The following is a 14,604-nucleotide window of genomic DNA, read 5'->3' as shown; positions in this document are numbered from 1 at the left end:
TCACCCACCCATGGGCTGAAAATCTATGTACTTTATATTAGCCAAATTATAACTCAAAAGTGGCTGATACTTATTTGATTAAGTGTGTGTATGTATGTGTGTGTGTATATGTGTGTGTGTGTGTACAAATGGATGTACATTCATGCATGCATGGTGTGTGTGGACCAACAGACAACGTTTGGTGTGTTTGGTGTAGTTCCTCAAGAGCTGTCTACCTTGCTCTTTGGGTCAGGGTTTCTCACTGGCCTGGAGTTCTCCAAGCAGGCTGGGCTGACCAGTCAGTGACCTCCAGGAGTCTTCCAGTCTCTACCTTCACAGCACAGGGATACAAGCCTTTTATTATTTTATGTTTTTAAGGTGCATTCTGGGAATTGAACCCTGGTCCTCATGTTTGCAAAGGAAGCACATAATCAACTGAGGGAATCTCCCCAAATATTAATACTCAACTCAAAGGAGCCCTCTCCCTGGACCAGAACTCCGCTGTCCCTCCTTGGTCAGGGCACCCTTAAGCATCCCTTCCTACATGCTGCTCCCACCTGAGAACATGGCCCGCCTTACCAATGGCAGCATGTTTGATGCCTTGCTCTCCTCTTGGCACTGACCTACCAGACTGGTGCTCAGCATTGGGCAGGTATTCAGTATCTAAGAACTCAGGGAAGGGAAGAGCAGAGCTAAGAGGGAGAGGGGGACAAAGAGAAGGAGAAAGACAGGAGGGAGGTGCAGAGAGAGGCAGTGGGTGTGGCCATGGGCTCCAGTCTTCCTATCAACACCGCCAAATATAAGCACAGAAAATGGACTTATAAACACTTCCCTTGTACTTTCCTAGGTTTTAAAATCAAGAACCAGTGGGGTAAAGTGGAGAAAAGTAACTTGCTCAAGACTAGAACCTGGGCTGGAGCCCCCATATTCTAGCCAGCTTGACTCATGCTAAGTAAGGCTCACTTCACAAGTATAGATATGTTCTATAAACAGTCACAAAATGCCCATAAAACATAATATAAAATTTTTTAAAGCACATTATTTTGAAAGCTCGGTTAACTATAAAAATATTATTACAACCAGATCTACTTCATGCGAGCACTGAGTTGTGGCTCCCAACACAAGTGCTAATTTCACCAGATCTTTCTTGGAGCAGCGGAAATGAAATGGTAATAAGTTAATGGATGCCTGAGTATTTAAGCGTGGACAATTACGAGCCCGGCTGTTTGTACGTCACCTGGGATGCTGTTTATTGCCCATACTTCACAGTCCGGATCGTTACTGGCAAGCCGTCTATCGAAAAGCCGGTTGGAGTTTTGAAATATTCAATCTATAAACTTCACATTTCCAGGAGAACATGTGTGGGGATGCCTGTGCTCACACATTCCTGTCAGGTAGACGACAGGATGCCATCTGAGCACAGAAACCCGCAATTAAGCAAAAGAATGGTGCTGTACACACCAAGTTTTTGCATCCTAATCTGATAACTGCCGGCATGAATTACCTCCTGGGGGTAGGAGAAAAGCTGCATGCTGTCCAGATTCACATTTCAAAGCCTGAGAAATAAAAGGAGGGGAAGAAAATAGATCTAAACCAGGATAACACGGAGGACTTTCTGTTTTCGACTTAGACTACATTAATAAGACAAAGCTGTCTTCAACTCTGACATGAGAAGACAGCAAATTAACTGTTTGGATTCAGTAAATCAAAAGAATAAATTTGGCTGTTTTTTTTTAATATCTTCTCAGATACATAAAACCCATAATCATCTATTCAAATCCCCCAGTATAGCTTATCCTCCGTGCTTTCAGAACATCATCTGCCTTTCCGAGCTGGTTTTCTGTGTCAACAGTCATTTGCTGTGCGGCGTGTTGCTGTTATGCCACTCCCCTCCCTCTGGGGAAGTGGAGATGCCACCTGACATGTCGTGACAACCGCCCATCCATTCAGCCCTCCAGGACTGAAGTGCTGCCTTATGTATCCGGCTATACAATTATGGAGAGACATGTGCTTTCAGTAGTTATCACCCTGGGGGGTGTGATTACAAAACACCCAAGTAGAAAGGAACTAGAGACTGGAAGGATTAATAGAAGACAGAATTATTGGGGTGCTAATCTTAGTGTCTCCTCTTCTTTTGGAGGTGGTGGTTCAAAACAGGGTTTCTCTCTGTAGCCCTGGCTGCCCTGGAATTTGTTCTGTAGACCAGGCTGGCATTGAACTCACAGAGATCTGTCTGCCTCTGTCTCCTGAGTGCTGGGATGAAAGGCATGAGCCACCACCACTTGGCATGTGTCTCCTTTTCTATGAGAGTTTTGACTAAAGCCATCAATCTTAAGAGGATGATTTAAGGAGCCCCTCCCCCCCCAAACAGGACGACTACAAGATAGTTACAATGAATCCTCTTGGCTATCTTCATTTCCTGTATAACAGGAGAGATGGGTAGCCTCTCTACTGAAGCTGAGGAAAATGAGATCAAGGTCCCCGGGAAGGCACAGGTCATGGGTTCTGGAATGGGAGTCTCATGGTTATAGCCTGAGGACAGGTAAAGAAAGGAGCCTCCAGTATTTGGGTGCGAGCCAGCTCTCAGCTTCAGGTACTAATGGCCATGCTAGTTACAGAGACTCTCTCTGCCCTTCCATCCTCCTTCCTGTCTATATCAATTCTTCATTGTTTTTGCAACATTTCTGTCCATTGCTGTGTGAGCTGCGCATTTATAAGCTCCAGCAATGAGGACTTTGGTATCCTTGGGCTATCATTAAGCTGTTGGTTTGCCCCATGCTCCCTGGGCCTTGGGCACTTGTTACTTTACAATGCTTTCCTCTGCCATTCTGTGCATACTAAAATAATATTTTTCTATGCAGAGAGAAAGAGAGAGAGAGAGAAGCCAAAGCTAACATCTGTGGCCGAGTACCAGCTAATACATTGCAACTCCCAGGCCTTGGCCTACTGCTCCATGTATTTCATAGGTTTGCAAAGAGATTAATAGGCCAAGTTCAACCTAGACCTCCCCACTGACCTTGCATCTGATATATGCAGCTATCTAATCATCAGATGTGATTGTAACTGTCCAAAAAGAATTGAAGAACCCACTACTCTCAATACACACACACATGCACACATATACACAAATATACATATACTTACCCCCATCCCCTCACTCACACATATAATACTCATATATCCCCACACCTCCCACAAACACTCACTCACACACACACACACACACACACACACACACACACCAATCACAAATTCACACACTCTCACACATACACACAAACTCCCACACATACACATTCAGACACATGCTCACACACACATACACACACACACTCATATACCCACAATCACAAATACAACCATGCACAAACTCACACTGCCTCCCTCTTGCACACACACACACACACACACAGAGCCATACAAAGAATACATGCAAACCTGCTTCTCCTAGAAGTAAAATCTTCTGCCTGCTTCTGGAAATAGTAACACCATCCTGCCAGATCTGCCTGGGTTTTTCTCCATCTCTTAAATCCCACATCCAATCCAAAAGAAAATCCCGACTATTCTGTTCTTTCACTATCCTGATATTTGACACTTCTCCCTACCTCTACCCAAACCCACACAAGCCCGTGTTATTTCAAATTGAAAGCTGGGCTTCTAAATAAATGAGCAAAACCACCTGAAGCCATGGGAGAAATGATCAAAAGCAGGAGGCGAGCTCATCAAGTAACTGGAACAGGAGGCTCAGCTTGACGAGAGGCGAGCGTGGGCTCTGGAGTCAGAACCAGGCCTCAGTCCTGCCGCTGCGGCCTGTCAGCTGCATGCCCCAGGGTGAGTTAGTATCTCTAAACTTCAGTTCTGATAGCTGTAAGTGGAGCTAATTATAAGTGCCCCAGAAGGCAATTCTGAGGATTACAGAAGATATGTTTCAAGTAGGTCCTCAATAAATAATAGCTGCTAGGATTATTAATAGGCTATTTAACTAATTCTTCAAGTTTGGAAACATTAGGGTTACTGTATCTTTTTAAGAGAAAAAAAATCCACTTTGTTAGAAGCCAAAAGGTCAAAATTTAAAGGTCATAAGATAATGTTATAAAGAGAGGGAGGCTTGTAGCTCCCACCGAAAAGGTCTCCAGGAAGGTCCCTCACATGCCAAAGCTGAAAGCCACTGCAAGTTCTTGATCTGTGCACGGTTTCGTGCTGTACTTTGGGTTGAATTCTCCAGATCTTAGATGCAGCCCCGGAGCAGATTGGATGCCCCCCCCCCTCCGCCCCCAGAACTCCCTGTGCAGCCACCTGGGTGAGAAGTGGAAGTTTCTTAGGAGCAGCGTATCTTGGAACGGTGTATAAACTGTTGGGGAATGGCATGCATGCACTGATTTATGACATCTCACACAGCAGGCACTCAGGAAATGGGGGGCAGTGATGAGGTGGAACTTACAAAACTAAAGGACCTTGTAGGAGTGTAAATATTCATAATCAGCCCCGTACACAATGCTGCCAAGGCCGGGGGTTTATCTATAGTTTTATGCTTATAAAGTGACTATTTGTTTGATGGGACACTGCATTAGGACTTTAATCACTCCATCATTTTATCAGCTCATTAGGAATTCAATAGTCTTTAGCATGAATCTGCAAGTGAAAAAAGAAGCCATGAAATTATGAGTTATTTCAATGTAGAAATCAAGAGTTATTTCAACGGACGCCCTGTTGTACTTTGAATGAAGGTTGTCTCACGAGCATAGCCGGTTCACATGTTTGATGTGTGAGTCAACATGGATTTATTTGCTACCAAACCAATGAAAATGATCCTGATACCATGACCTCCCAGCCCCTGGTATTACAAGCTCCGTGCCTGAGAAGAAGCCTAATGCAGCCGACTTTCCAAATCACACTGCTCTCAGTACCCCAGCATTCCTCCCACCTTCTCCTGCTCTCCTGTGCTCCTCCCGTGCTCCACGCTGGTCCTCCCAGAACATTTATATCACACTGTATCTCAGCTGCTTTCTGCTCAGCAGAATGGTCTCCCACAGCGATGAGATATCGATCCTTCCTCTTTGTTTCACCCAGTCCCAAGAGATGTCTGTTATGATTGGAATCAATACGAAGGTGAATATCCAAGAAACTTCAGATACAGAAAAAAAGGCTTAGCAGTCATGCCATTGAAAGGAATTGTTTTTTTTTTTTTTCTACAAGAATTCTGAAGTATGTTTGTTGCATATATTTCTACTATCTCCTATTTCTGACTGCCAAAATAGAAACAAGCAGGCCCATGCAGGGTTCAGATGTCAGAGTGGGATAACAGGTCTATTGGGCTTATAGAGGGAGGTCCACGGAGCTCTGCTAAGGAGGAAAGTGGGTATATAGCCCATAGTTAACTCCTACAATTGCATCTGAAACCCGCCCAGCAAATATCCTTCCCAAACCAAACCTGGAGCCTCCTCTCCTCGTGCATTCCTATCTATGAGCAGCAAATGATTGGCTTTTACCTCAAGCACATAGCACTGTTCCATGATTCTTTTTGAAATTTTTGATTTTTGGAGTTTTTGTTGTTGCAATATTATCTCTCAATTCTACTCCAAGGTGCCCACTTAAGTAATACGTAGCAAGGACTGGGAAGTCAGCTCAGTGAGTAAAGTAACCGCCTCATGAGAGTGAGAACCTGAGTTCAGAACCCTGGGACCAAGGCGAAGCTGGGCACAGAAGCGTGTGCCTGTAGTCCCAGAGATTCTTTCTGGAGAGGATATGGAGATAGCCCATGGGCTAGCCTGGTATACATGGAGGCAAAAACCAGACTCTGTCTCAAACAAGGTGGATGGAGAGGACCAGCCGACTGATCCTCAGCTCTCCACACACACTCCCTCAGGATGAAGGAAACACTGTGAGGCCAATGTTCTTCTGAGTCACCAAAAGCTCCAAGTGGAGAAAACTGGCCTGACAGTCAACACAGAACTTGAATGTGGGGCATGCAGGAAGACCTTGAGACAGGCCTTAACCTAAGTGTGATTAGCAATAGATGGGCGAGCCCCTAATTGGACAAAAGGAAATAAAACTGCCATGGAAGAATGAAAGGATAAGGAGAAATAAGCAGTAATTAGCACTTTATCGTCACAGAAAGCAGTATTGGATGTGAGGCTCAAGGGAAAGGGGAGGGGCCCCACAGCTGTGTAAGTAAACACCAGGCCTGGGTAAATGAGGCAGCTTGGGGGTGACAGCAGTGAGGTGTATTCAAAACCAGAGAGAATGGGCTTCTGGGTAGAGAGGAGATCTTAGGTTCAGGATGTAACAAGCTGAGAGCAACCGCACAAGACTCCTTGCTTAAAAGGCTTGAAAACAGGCAAGCCGGTCGGTCGTCAGGCAGCTGCTCATTAGGGAGGCTTCCAGCCACCAGGTACTTAGCCACCACTCCCTTACCAAGTGCATGGTACAGGCAAGTGCAATGAACTACATCTGCCTTAGGAGCCACTTACACTCTGCTGCTGGGAATAATCTTGTGTCCTTCTCTAAACCACGTCACTTGCGGTCGGGGGCAGCTGACGATAGGCAATAAGTTGAGAAGTGCCGCATGCCCTTGAGAAACTGTTTTCCTCTGGTCTGTATCCATGAAGTTCCCCATATCTGGAGAGAAAAATTTGACTTTTAAGTTCGGGAGCACAATATTTTTTGAGGGGGAGTAGGGGTCAGAGAGGGAAATAGCTATACTTTACAGTGAAGTCGGTGCCGCCACCATGCTTAATAAGGTGATGAGCGAGAGTGAACTGCAGTGCTGACAAGTGCGGATGTCACTGTGAGAGAGAGGCACATTGGCTGAGTGGTATGCCTCTAAAGCAGCCGTGGGGCCCTCAACAGCAAGACCACTGGCCGGCCTTTGTCACAGTGCAGTAATATAATGGCTGCTCACAGTTGACTGTAACACCAAAGAAAAAAATTTGGAAGACATCCCCGGCCCCATGAAGCAGTTTTTACAGAGCTGCAGTGCAACACCCCTGACATCCTGCAGGTACCCCTCCTTGCCTGGGCCTCCTTATTTCAGAGGACACTGTCTCCACTCACAAGGCTTTGGAAACCAATGTGTCCCAACCCTTAGGGAGCTCACAGAGAATTCCCTTGCCTGCCCTTACACTGAAGACATAGCATAGGACAATTATTGTTTTACTGATTAAAGCAACTAAAAAAATGAGGACCCAGCCACTAGGCTGTAGATTCAAAAGGCTCCCTTTTAAACCGGGAACCTGAAATATTAAAACAATTTCCATATTGTGATCAAATATAGTCCATGTATACAGATATTTCCACATTATGGTTTTGTGTGTAGTATTGTGTGTGTGTTCCCATGAATACACAAATATATATGTGTGGGGGTGAACAGACACACACGAGTGTGTATGTATGTCCATATAGAGGCCAGAGGATGATCATGTATCTGTCTTGATCAATCTCTACGTGTTGTTTGAGATATTGTCCATCACTGAACTGGAGGTTGATAATTGGCTAGATGGGCTGGCCAGCAAGCCCCAGGGATCTTTCTATAACTACCTGCCCAGTGCTATGCTTGGCTCTGGCTTTATATGTGGCCGCTGTGATCCAAACTTGGTTCCTTGTGGTTGTGGAACAGGCAATTTAATGACTGAGTAATCCTTTAACCACTGTATATTCAGCAATTTATCCATCCATCCATCCATCCATCCATCCATCCATCCATCAATCCATTCATTCATTCCCTCTTTTCTTTTCCTTTCTTTTTTCTTTGATGCAGAGTCTCCCTGTGTAACCCTGGCTGGCCTAGAAATCACTATGTAAACTAGAACTTACAGAGATCTGTCTTTTGAATAATGGGATTAAAGGTGTGTGCCAACCACACCTGTCTACCATGTATTATTAACTACATCTCATTTTTAGATTTTTCTATGAAAGAATGCTATCATCTGTAGTGTTATCATTAAAAGCCATTTTCTATGTGACAGGACACACTATGAAAGCACAAATGGAAGAGCTATGTAATACTGGGGGAAACACCCTTGCCTATGTGAATGTAAAGGAAGACCACACTCACTGTCAGAATGAGAGACAGAGGGTGGGACCAAGGGCATAGACAACTACATGAAGCCCAAACTTCATAAATATGATGTAGTGTGCTACAATCAATTCCAGGCTCTTAACTTACTCAAATATGGTTTGGGTATTGATCCACATTCTATTTATTATGTTTTCAATTTTTCTATTGAATAAAAAGTTCTGAATTATTCTGTAGATAAATTTGGCAGTGGCTTCATCTTCAACAAACCAGAAAGATTGGTGCCTCCCTTGAGGCTTAAATAATAGCTAAATGCATATGGTTTGGGGACCTCCCTCTGTCATGTCAGTGATTATGATAGGAGAGTGAGATAGTTTCACATTACTATATGCTAACGTAAAGCTACGGATCATAAGTGGGGTCAAAATTAGAAACAGCAATCTTGGAACCACCGGAATAGAAGCGACACACTACACTGTGGGCTCAAGCCTAGGGCATCATCTAATATAAAATTTCTGAATGTTCTTTTACTTATTTTTAAACAAGACCTTGGGTAGCACTTGTAATACACTGAAGCAGATAGTCCACTGGACAGATGTTCTTCTTCAAAGACTCTCTATCATAGGGAAAGAGCAGTGCATAGGCCAGGTCTCTTGCTCCTAAACACTTCATGAGAGTTAAGGTCTCTGCCCTTTGATGGTGCCTTCTTTTAAAACTTTTGTTCTCCAAAATGGATCTGCTGAATAAAGAGTAGATCACTACAGCATTAATGACACCCAGGGCATGACTATCAAATCTACTGAGCAGCAAAATTAATTCAAAACAGGGAAGAAGCCAGGGAATCTGACTCCAGTTGGGTTCAGCTTTTCATTCTAGACATATTTTAATCCCTATACCTACAAGCCAATGGAGATTGGTTTATACAGAGCACCCATCTTACTCCTCCTCCTTCCCCTACAGGCTTGGGAAACCCTAAATATTTTCAGTTGGAAGAAAAAGCAATGCCTCACCTGGGTCCCCAAGTTTGGTTTTAGATTTTAAAAATTCTTTCTATCTATCTATCTATGTATCTATCTATCTATGTGTGTGTTTATATGTGCATTTGTGAGCATGTACCACAGGATGTGTGTAATCATGGTCAGGTGAAGGTCAGAGGTCAACTTGCAAGAATTTCTCATTTCATCATGTGGATCCTGCAGATGAACCCAAGAGATCATTGGGTTTAATGACAAGGGTCTTTACCTACTGAGATATTTTGCTAGCCCTATTTCCAATTTTAGCCATAATCCTATATTATTAATTATTTTCATTCATTCATTCATTCATTCATTCATTCCTAAGCAGTGTCTCACTGGTTGCTCTATCTGGTATTAAACTCACTATGTTACCAAGAATCATCTTGAATTCCTGATCTTCCTGCCTCTACTGCCCAGTTTGCTGCTATAGTTAGAACACGGCATTATCCAAGCTAGGCAAGCATTCTACCAATTGAATTAACATGCCCAGCCTGTATCCCACATCTCTTTTAGAGAAACCAAGGGCAAGTATCAATTGCTGCAACAGAGAGCTCCTTTCCACAGCTGCTGCAACTCTGTTCAGCATTTAAGGCCCTTGCTTGCCTCACACACTTACATGCTACTTGAATTTCTGATTTTCTCTGCAAGAGAGCTCCCATCCTGTTCCGCACCACGCAGCGGTAAAACCCGGCGTCCAGCTTCTGCAAAGAGGGGATGATATACCTGCAAAATACCAAAAAGAAGTGTCCATGGTCAAGCCTAGAAAGAGCAAGGGCATCCATTCCATGAGATGCTCAAGTCGTTTGTTTCTTTGGTACTGAAGACATACCCAAGTCCTCCCCTAAAGGGACTACCGAGTTTTCTTCACCCATAACCCAAATCTGCAGATTTTGACATGGAGTCAGACCTCAGTCTGTGTCCTGTGTTAGCACAGAGTTGTGTATGAGTTAGGTTTTACTATGCTGTTGGGGTTGGACTATGTATGTAATGTCCCCAAAGGCTCACTTGTTTGAACACTTAGTCCCCGATAAGTGGTTCTAGTTTAGAAGGTTGAGCAACCTGTAGAAGATGCAAATTCACTGGAGAAAGCCAGTCACTGGGGAGTCAGGCCTTGAGGTTTTGCAGCAGGCCCTACTTGCTATTTACTCTGCGTTTGGACTGCCAATGCAACGTGAGTGCCTCAAGCTCCTGACACCATGCCTTCTCTGTCAAGTCAGACTGTATCCCCCAGAATTGTGAGCCAAAAGAAACTCCCCACCCCCACACCGCCACCTGGGCAGCTTTTTGTCAGGTCTGAGAATGGTAAGTAACTCATGGTCATTGCAATTAAAGAAGACTTGTCAGTGTAAGAAAACAACTTATTCTCATGCTGTGAAATCTCAGTTATTATAACTCTTTCACACAAAGCCTGGGTCACTCTGTACTGAAGACCACTGCCACCTTCAGGATGAGCTGTGGTTGTCCTTAGGCAAAGTGGGCTCAGGACCAGGACAGCCCTCTCTCCACCCCAGTGCGGATGTCTCTTAGTATAATGAGTGCTCCTCTACTTCTCCTTCTTTCTGTGCCTGACACTGAAAATAACTTTGTCTTCTCAGGTGACAGATGAAGTCTCGGATGTAATTGTTTACCTTGAGTTATAACGACTGATTCTAGTTTTCATTCCTGGGACTGTAATAATCACTCCCCCCCCCCAAACACACCTCCCTAAAGGCCTCATCAGCAGTTCACAGGTCAGTGAGACACACTGTTTCTATGAAAGTCCTGCTGTGAGCATAACAGCCGTTTCTAAAGTCAGGATGTTTGAAAGCTGTAAGCAAGCTGGGGTGTAGTTAATGACCACTGTTGAGAATCCAACAGCTCCTGAGCCCAGACCTGAGATGGATCATAGACCATGTTCACAAACAAACAGAAAAGACTTGGTGCAAACCATCAATCTGATAAAGGGTGACTATTCAAAATACATAAGGAATTCCCTAAAACTGACAAGGCAGAAAATGGAAGAAATCTACAAAAGAAGGAAAATGGCCAAGGGGTTTGCAAGAAGGTACTCAACCAACTGCAACCACATTAAGACAGCACCACCCAGCAGCTAGGAAACCTAAGAATAAGGAACAAACCAAGCTGAGGAGGGAGAGAAAGGAACAGCTTTGTCCAGTGCTGCTGGGCATGTAAATGGAGGCACTACTACAGAATATTTGCAAAATGAAAACTGGAACTATTACAGACATCACTTCTCTGAAAGGGAACTGTGGTGGTTTGTATATGCTTGGCCAAGGGAGTGGCACTATTAGGTGTGGCCTTCTTGGAGTAGGCTTGGCCTTGTCGGATTAGGTGTGACACTGTGGGTATGGGCTTTAATACCCTTGTCCTAGTTACCTGGAAGCCAGTCTTCTCTTAGCTGCTTTCGGAACAAGATGTAGAACTCTCAGCTCTGCCTGCACCATGCCTGCCTGGATGCTGCCATGTTCCTGTCTTGATGATAATGGACTGAACCTCTGAACCCGTAAGCCAGCCCCAACTAAATGTTGTCCTTATAAGAGTTACTTTGGTCATGGAGTCTCTTCACAGTAGTTAAAGCCTAAGACAAGAACTGAAATTAAGGCTATGAAAATACTGAAGTCCATGTTCACTGTTGATCCATATCACACAAGCTTTAGAGAAAACCCAAGAATCTGTCAGCACAGGAACAGATGAAACATGGTATATGCACAAAAGAAAACACTGTGTAGCTTGAAACCAAGAAAGCTGGTTTCCCCTAAGGACATGAACGAACCTGGCAGACACTCTGCTCACTGAAAGAAGCCAGTCAAAGGAGTAACGGCACCTAATGGTGACAGCAGAGTAGGCAGAGTGGGGTTGGAGGCCACACCAAAGAAAACCAATTTTTGTTATATAAAGAGAAAAGTCATGCAAGGCATAGAGTACACAGCTAGTAATATGGTATTGTACATTCAGGGTTGACCAAGAGACCGTCTAGGCATTCTTTTAAAATGTTTTAAATTATGTTTCTCATTAACATGGGTGGGCATGATGTGTGGAGGGTATGCATGCCACAGTGCACATGTGCAGGTCAGAGGATAACCCTGTGGAATCAATTCTTTCCTTCTACCTTTCCCTGGGCTTCAGTTATCTTGCATGGCAAGAACCTTTACCTGCTGAGCCATCTTGCCAGCCCTAATATGTTCTTCTTACATAACAATACTGATGAAAAGACAGGGTTGCAAGGGATGAAGAGGCACTTGTCGTGGTGATGTGAGGGCAAGTACTTATCTCTAACTCACTGGGTTATGTGCACTACACAAAGACAGCATGTTATATGCCTACTGTATCATATTAAAGTACATCATGTGGACTGAGGAGATGGCTTAGCATTCCAAGTATGAAGACCTGAGTTCACATCCCCAAACCCTACCAGTAAGGCTGTGTATGGTTGCACATACCTATAACACTAATGCTAAGCATGCTGTGCATGCAGGAGGACCTGTGGTCACATCCCCAGAACTCCCCAAGAAGGTTGTGGATAGCTGCATTCACCTATAACCCCAGGCTTGATAAGGGCAGAGGCAAGAAGGTTTCTAAGGCTTTCTAGCCACAAATGTCAATCCATAGTCATTGAGAGATCCTATCTCAAGCCATGAGTAGGACACGATAGAGTGACAGAGCAGGACACCTGCGTCATACCCTGGCCTCTGTGTATACTCGCATTTGTACATACACTAAACTAAATAACATAAAATGAGATATATGGGTTGGGGGTATAGCTCAGTGGTGCTCACTTATCAAGTCTAAGGTCCTATCCAAAAGGGTTAAGTAAATACAGCATAAAAGTATGTTCACACTGTCACAGAACAAAGAGCATCACCATCTCTGAATGAAGAAATAAAGAGTAAGACTTGAGGCCTGGGTCCCTTTCACACTGGGAAGGGGTGGGTCCTAAAGAGGGGAGCTTGATTATACACCAACTCCCTAACATCTGAAAATCACGGTGGAGCGCTCCCTTAACAAGAGTGATGTTCCAGCGGGGGCTGTCTGTCTTCTGATTACAAAGGACAGTCAGAACAATCTTGAAACAACTCAAGGAAAAGACAAAGTGTTGGTGGGTTCTACTTGCTCAGTACCAAGTAGACCTAGATACACTGATATTCAACTAATCGTTCATCTTTTTTATTCAAGTATGTCCAATTAGTCACCCGGAGAAGGAACCCAGAGGAATGATTCTAAGTGAACGCAACCCTTGGACAATGCGGGCAATTCAGCAGTGAGCAAATATTAATCACAGAGAGTCTCCCTCTGATAACCTTGCGGTGGTCCTGTGGCAGGACTCATAAAATCTTTTATGATAAGAAAAAATATTGCTGAGCATTAATCTTAAAAAACTCTGTTCTATTATGAGGAACAGTTCATCCCAAACAAAATTAATTAGTGAAGACAATCAGAATAATACCAAACCGGGCACAAAGAGTCAATGCCGTGTATTTAAATTACAAATCAGACTGGAAGGCTGCATGCTTTGATTGTTGTGTACTGTGATTACAGGGACAAGGGTTCTGAGATCAGGTTAAAGCAAAATCAACAGAAGTTCCTTGGAGGAGCTTGAGGACAGGTCATTGCAGCACTGGAAAGCTGCAAGGACGATTTGATCATGGCGACATAACCATGCTTACATAACTGTTACTCATTCTACTTTTTTCCCTTTTTAAGTATCCTGCATAGATGTAAAATTCTTATGAATTTCTACAATAATCTTATATGCTAATGCACAAAAATAGCATTGCTTTCAAACAACAGGAAGAGGCAGATAGCAAACTGAGTATTAGGCATATGCTGCTGTGTGCTGTCTCTGAGGATAATGTCGCACCAGGGGAAAATATACAAAAGCGTTGTGAAGTCCCCCACCTCTTACCGGAATTCCTGCACAAATTATGCTCACCTAACAGATGGGAGTGTTCGTTGTAAGCCCACTGTTTATAAACACACATTTTTAAACAGGGAACATTTCCTGGCTCATTATAGGAAGGTATGATAAAATCGTGGTACCATATGTTGCTCAAACACAAGCATCTCTCGCTCCTACTCTGGACAACACTGAGCCAGTGTGTGAATGTACAACACCAAGGGGGGTTTGGGTAGACCAACACAGCACTCTCCAGGACAACAGAGCACCAGATCCCACCAAGGCCAGGAATGAGAGGGTCATGTCAGCTGGGGACATACACTAGCCATCAATGATACAGCTTAAACCTCCATTAGAACTACCCAAGGCTTTCTCTAGAAAGCATCTTCAGATCCATCCCCACCCAACAGTAAATTCCGAACTAGGCCAGGATGGAAAATTGACACAAAGTCTGTCCACGATCTCAACCTTTCACTTGTTTGCACACTACTCTAATAACATGTCTCAGCGAAGAAAAGACCACACTGGCTAATCCTAGGCTCACTCCAGGGCACAGAGATATCACATGGCCAAGTCAGCACTGCTGCTGGGGGCTGGTACTGCTTTAGAACTGGCCTAAAATCTGACAGGTGAGGTGAGAAACCAGACAGAGGTTGGACATGATGGTGACCAGACATGACATTTGTGGTGAGACAGTGTGA

At 44.1% G+C, this 14,604-nt stretch overlaps 1 protein-coding gene across 2 annotated transcripts in view; it reads right to left on the bottom strand.

Moving 5' to 3' along the window:
- The window catches only part of Sdk1 (sidekick cell adhesion molecule 1), a 967,445-nt gene that overhangs the window by 595,917 nt on the left and 356,924 nt on the right, over window positions 1–14,604 (bottom strand). For both annotated transcript variants that reach the window (XM_085837397.1, XM_085837398.1), the window contains exons 3-4: window positions 9,626–9,732; window positions 6,450–6,597 (exon numbers count right to left, since the gene is read on the bottom strand). In XM_085837397.1, the coding sequence (XP_085693523.1) occupies window positions 6,450–6,597; window positions 9,626–9,732 (255 nt within the window). The remainder of the gene's footprint in view (window positions 1–6,449; window positions 6,598–9,625; window positions 9,733–14,604) is intronic.

This window comes from Mus caroli, unplaced genomic scaffold, assembly GCF_978045245.1.
Source record: "Mus caroli unplaced genomic scaffold, Mus_caroli_1 scaffold_4, whole genome shotgun sequence".
Taxonomy (NCBI): domain Eukaryota; kingdom Metazoa; phylum Chordata; class Mammalia; order Rodentia; family Muridae; genus Mus; species Mus caroli.
This window is presented reverse-complemented; position numbering and strand designations above follow the sequence as displayed.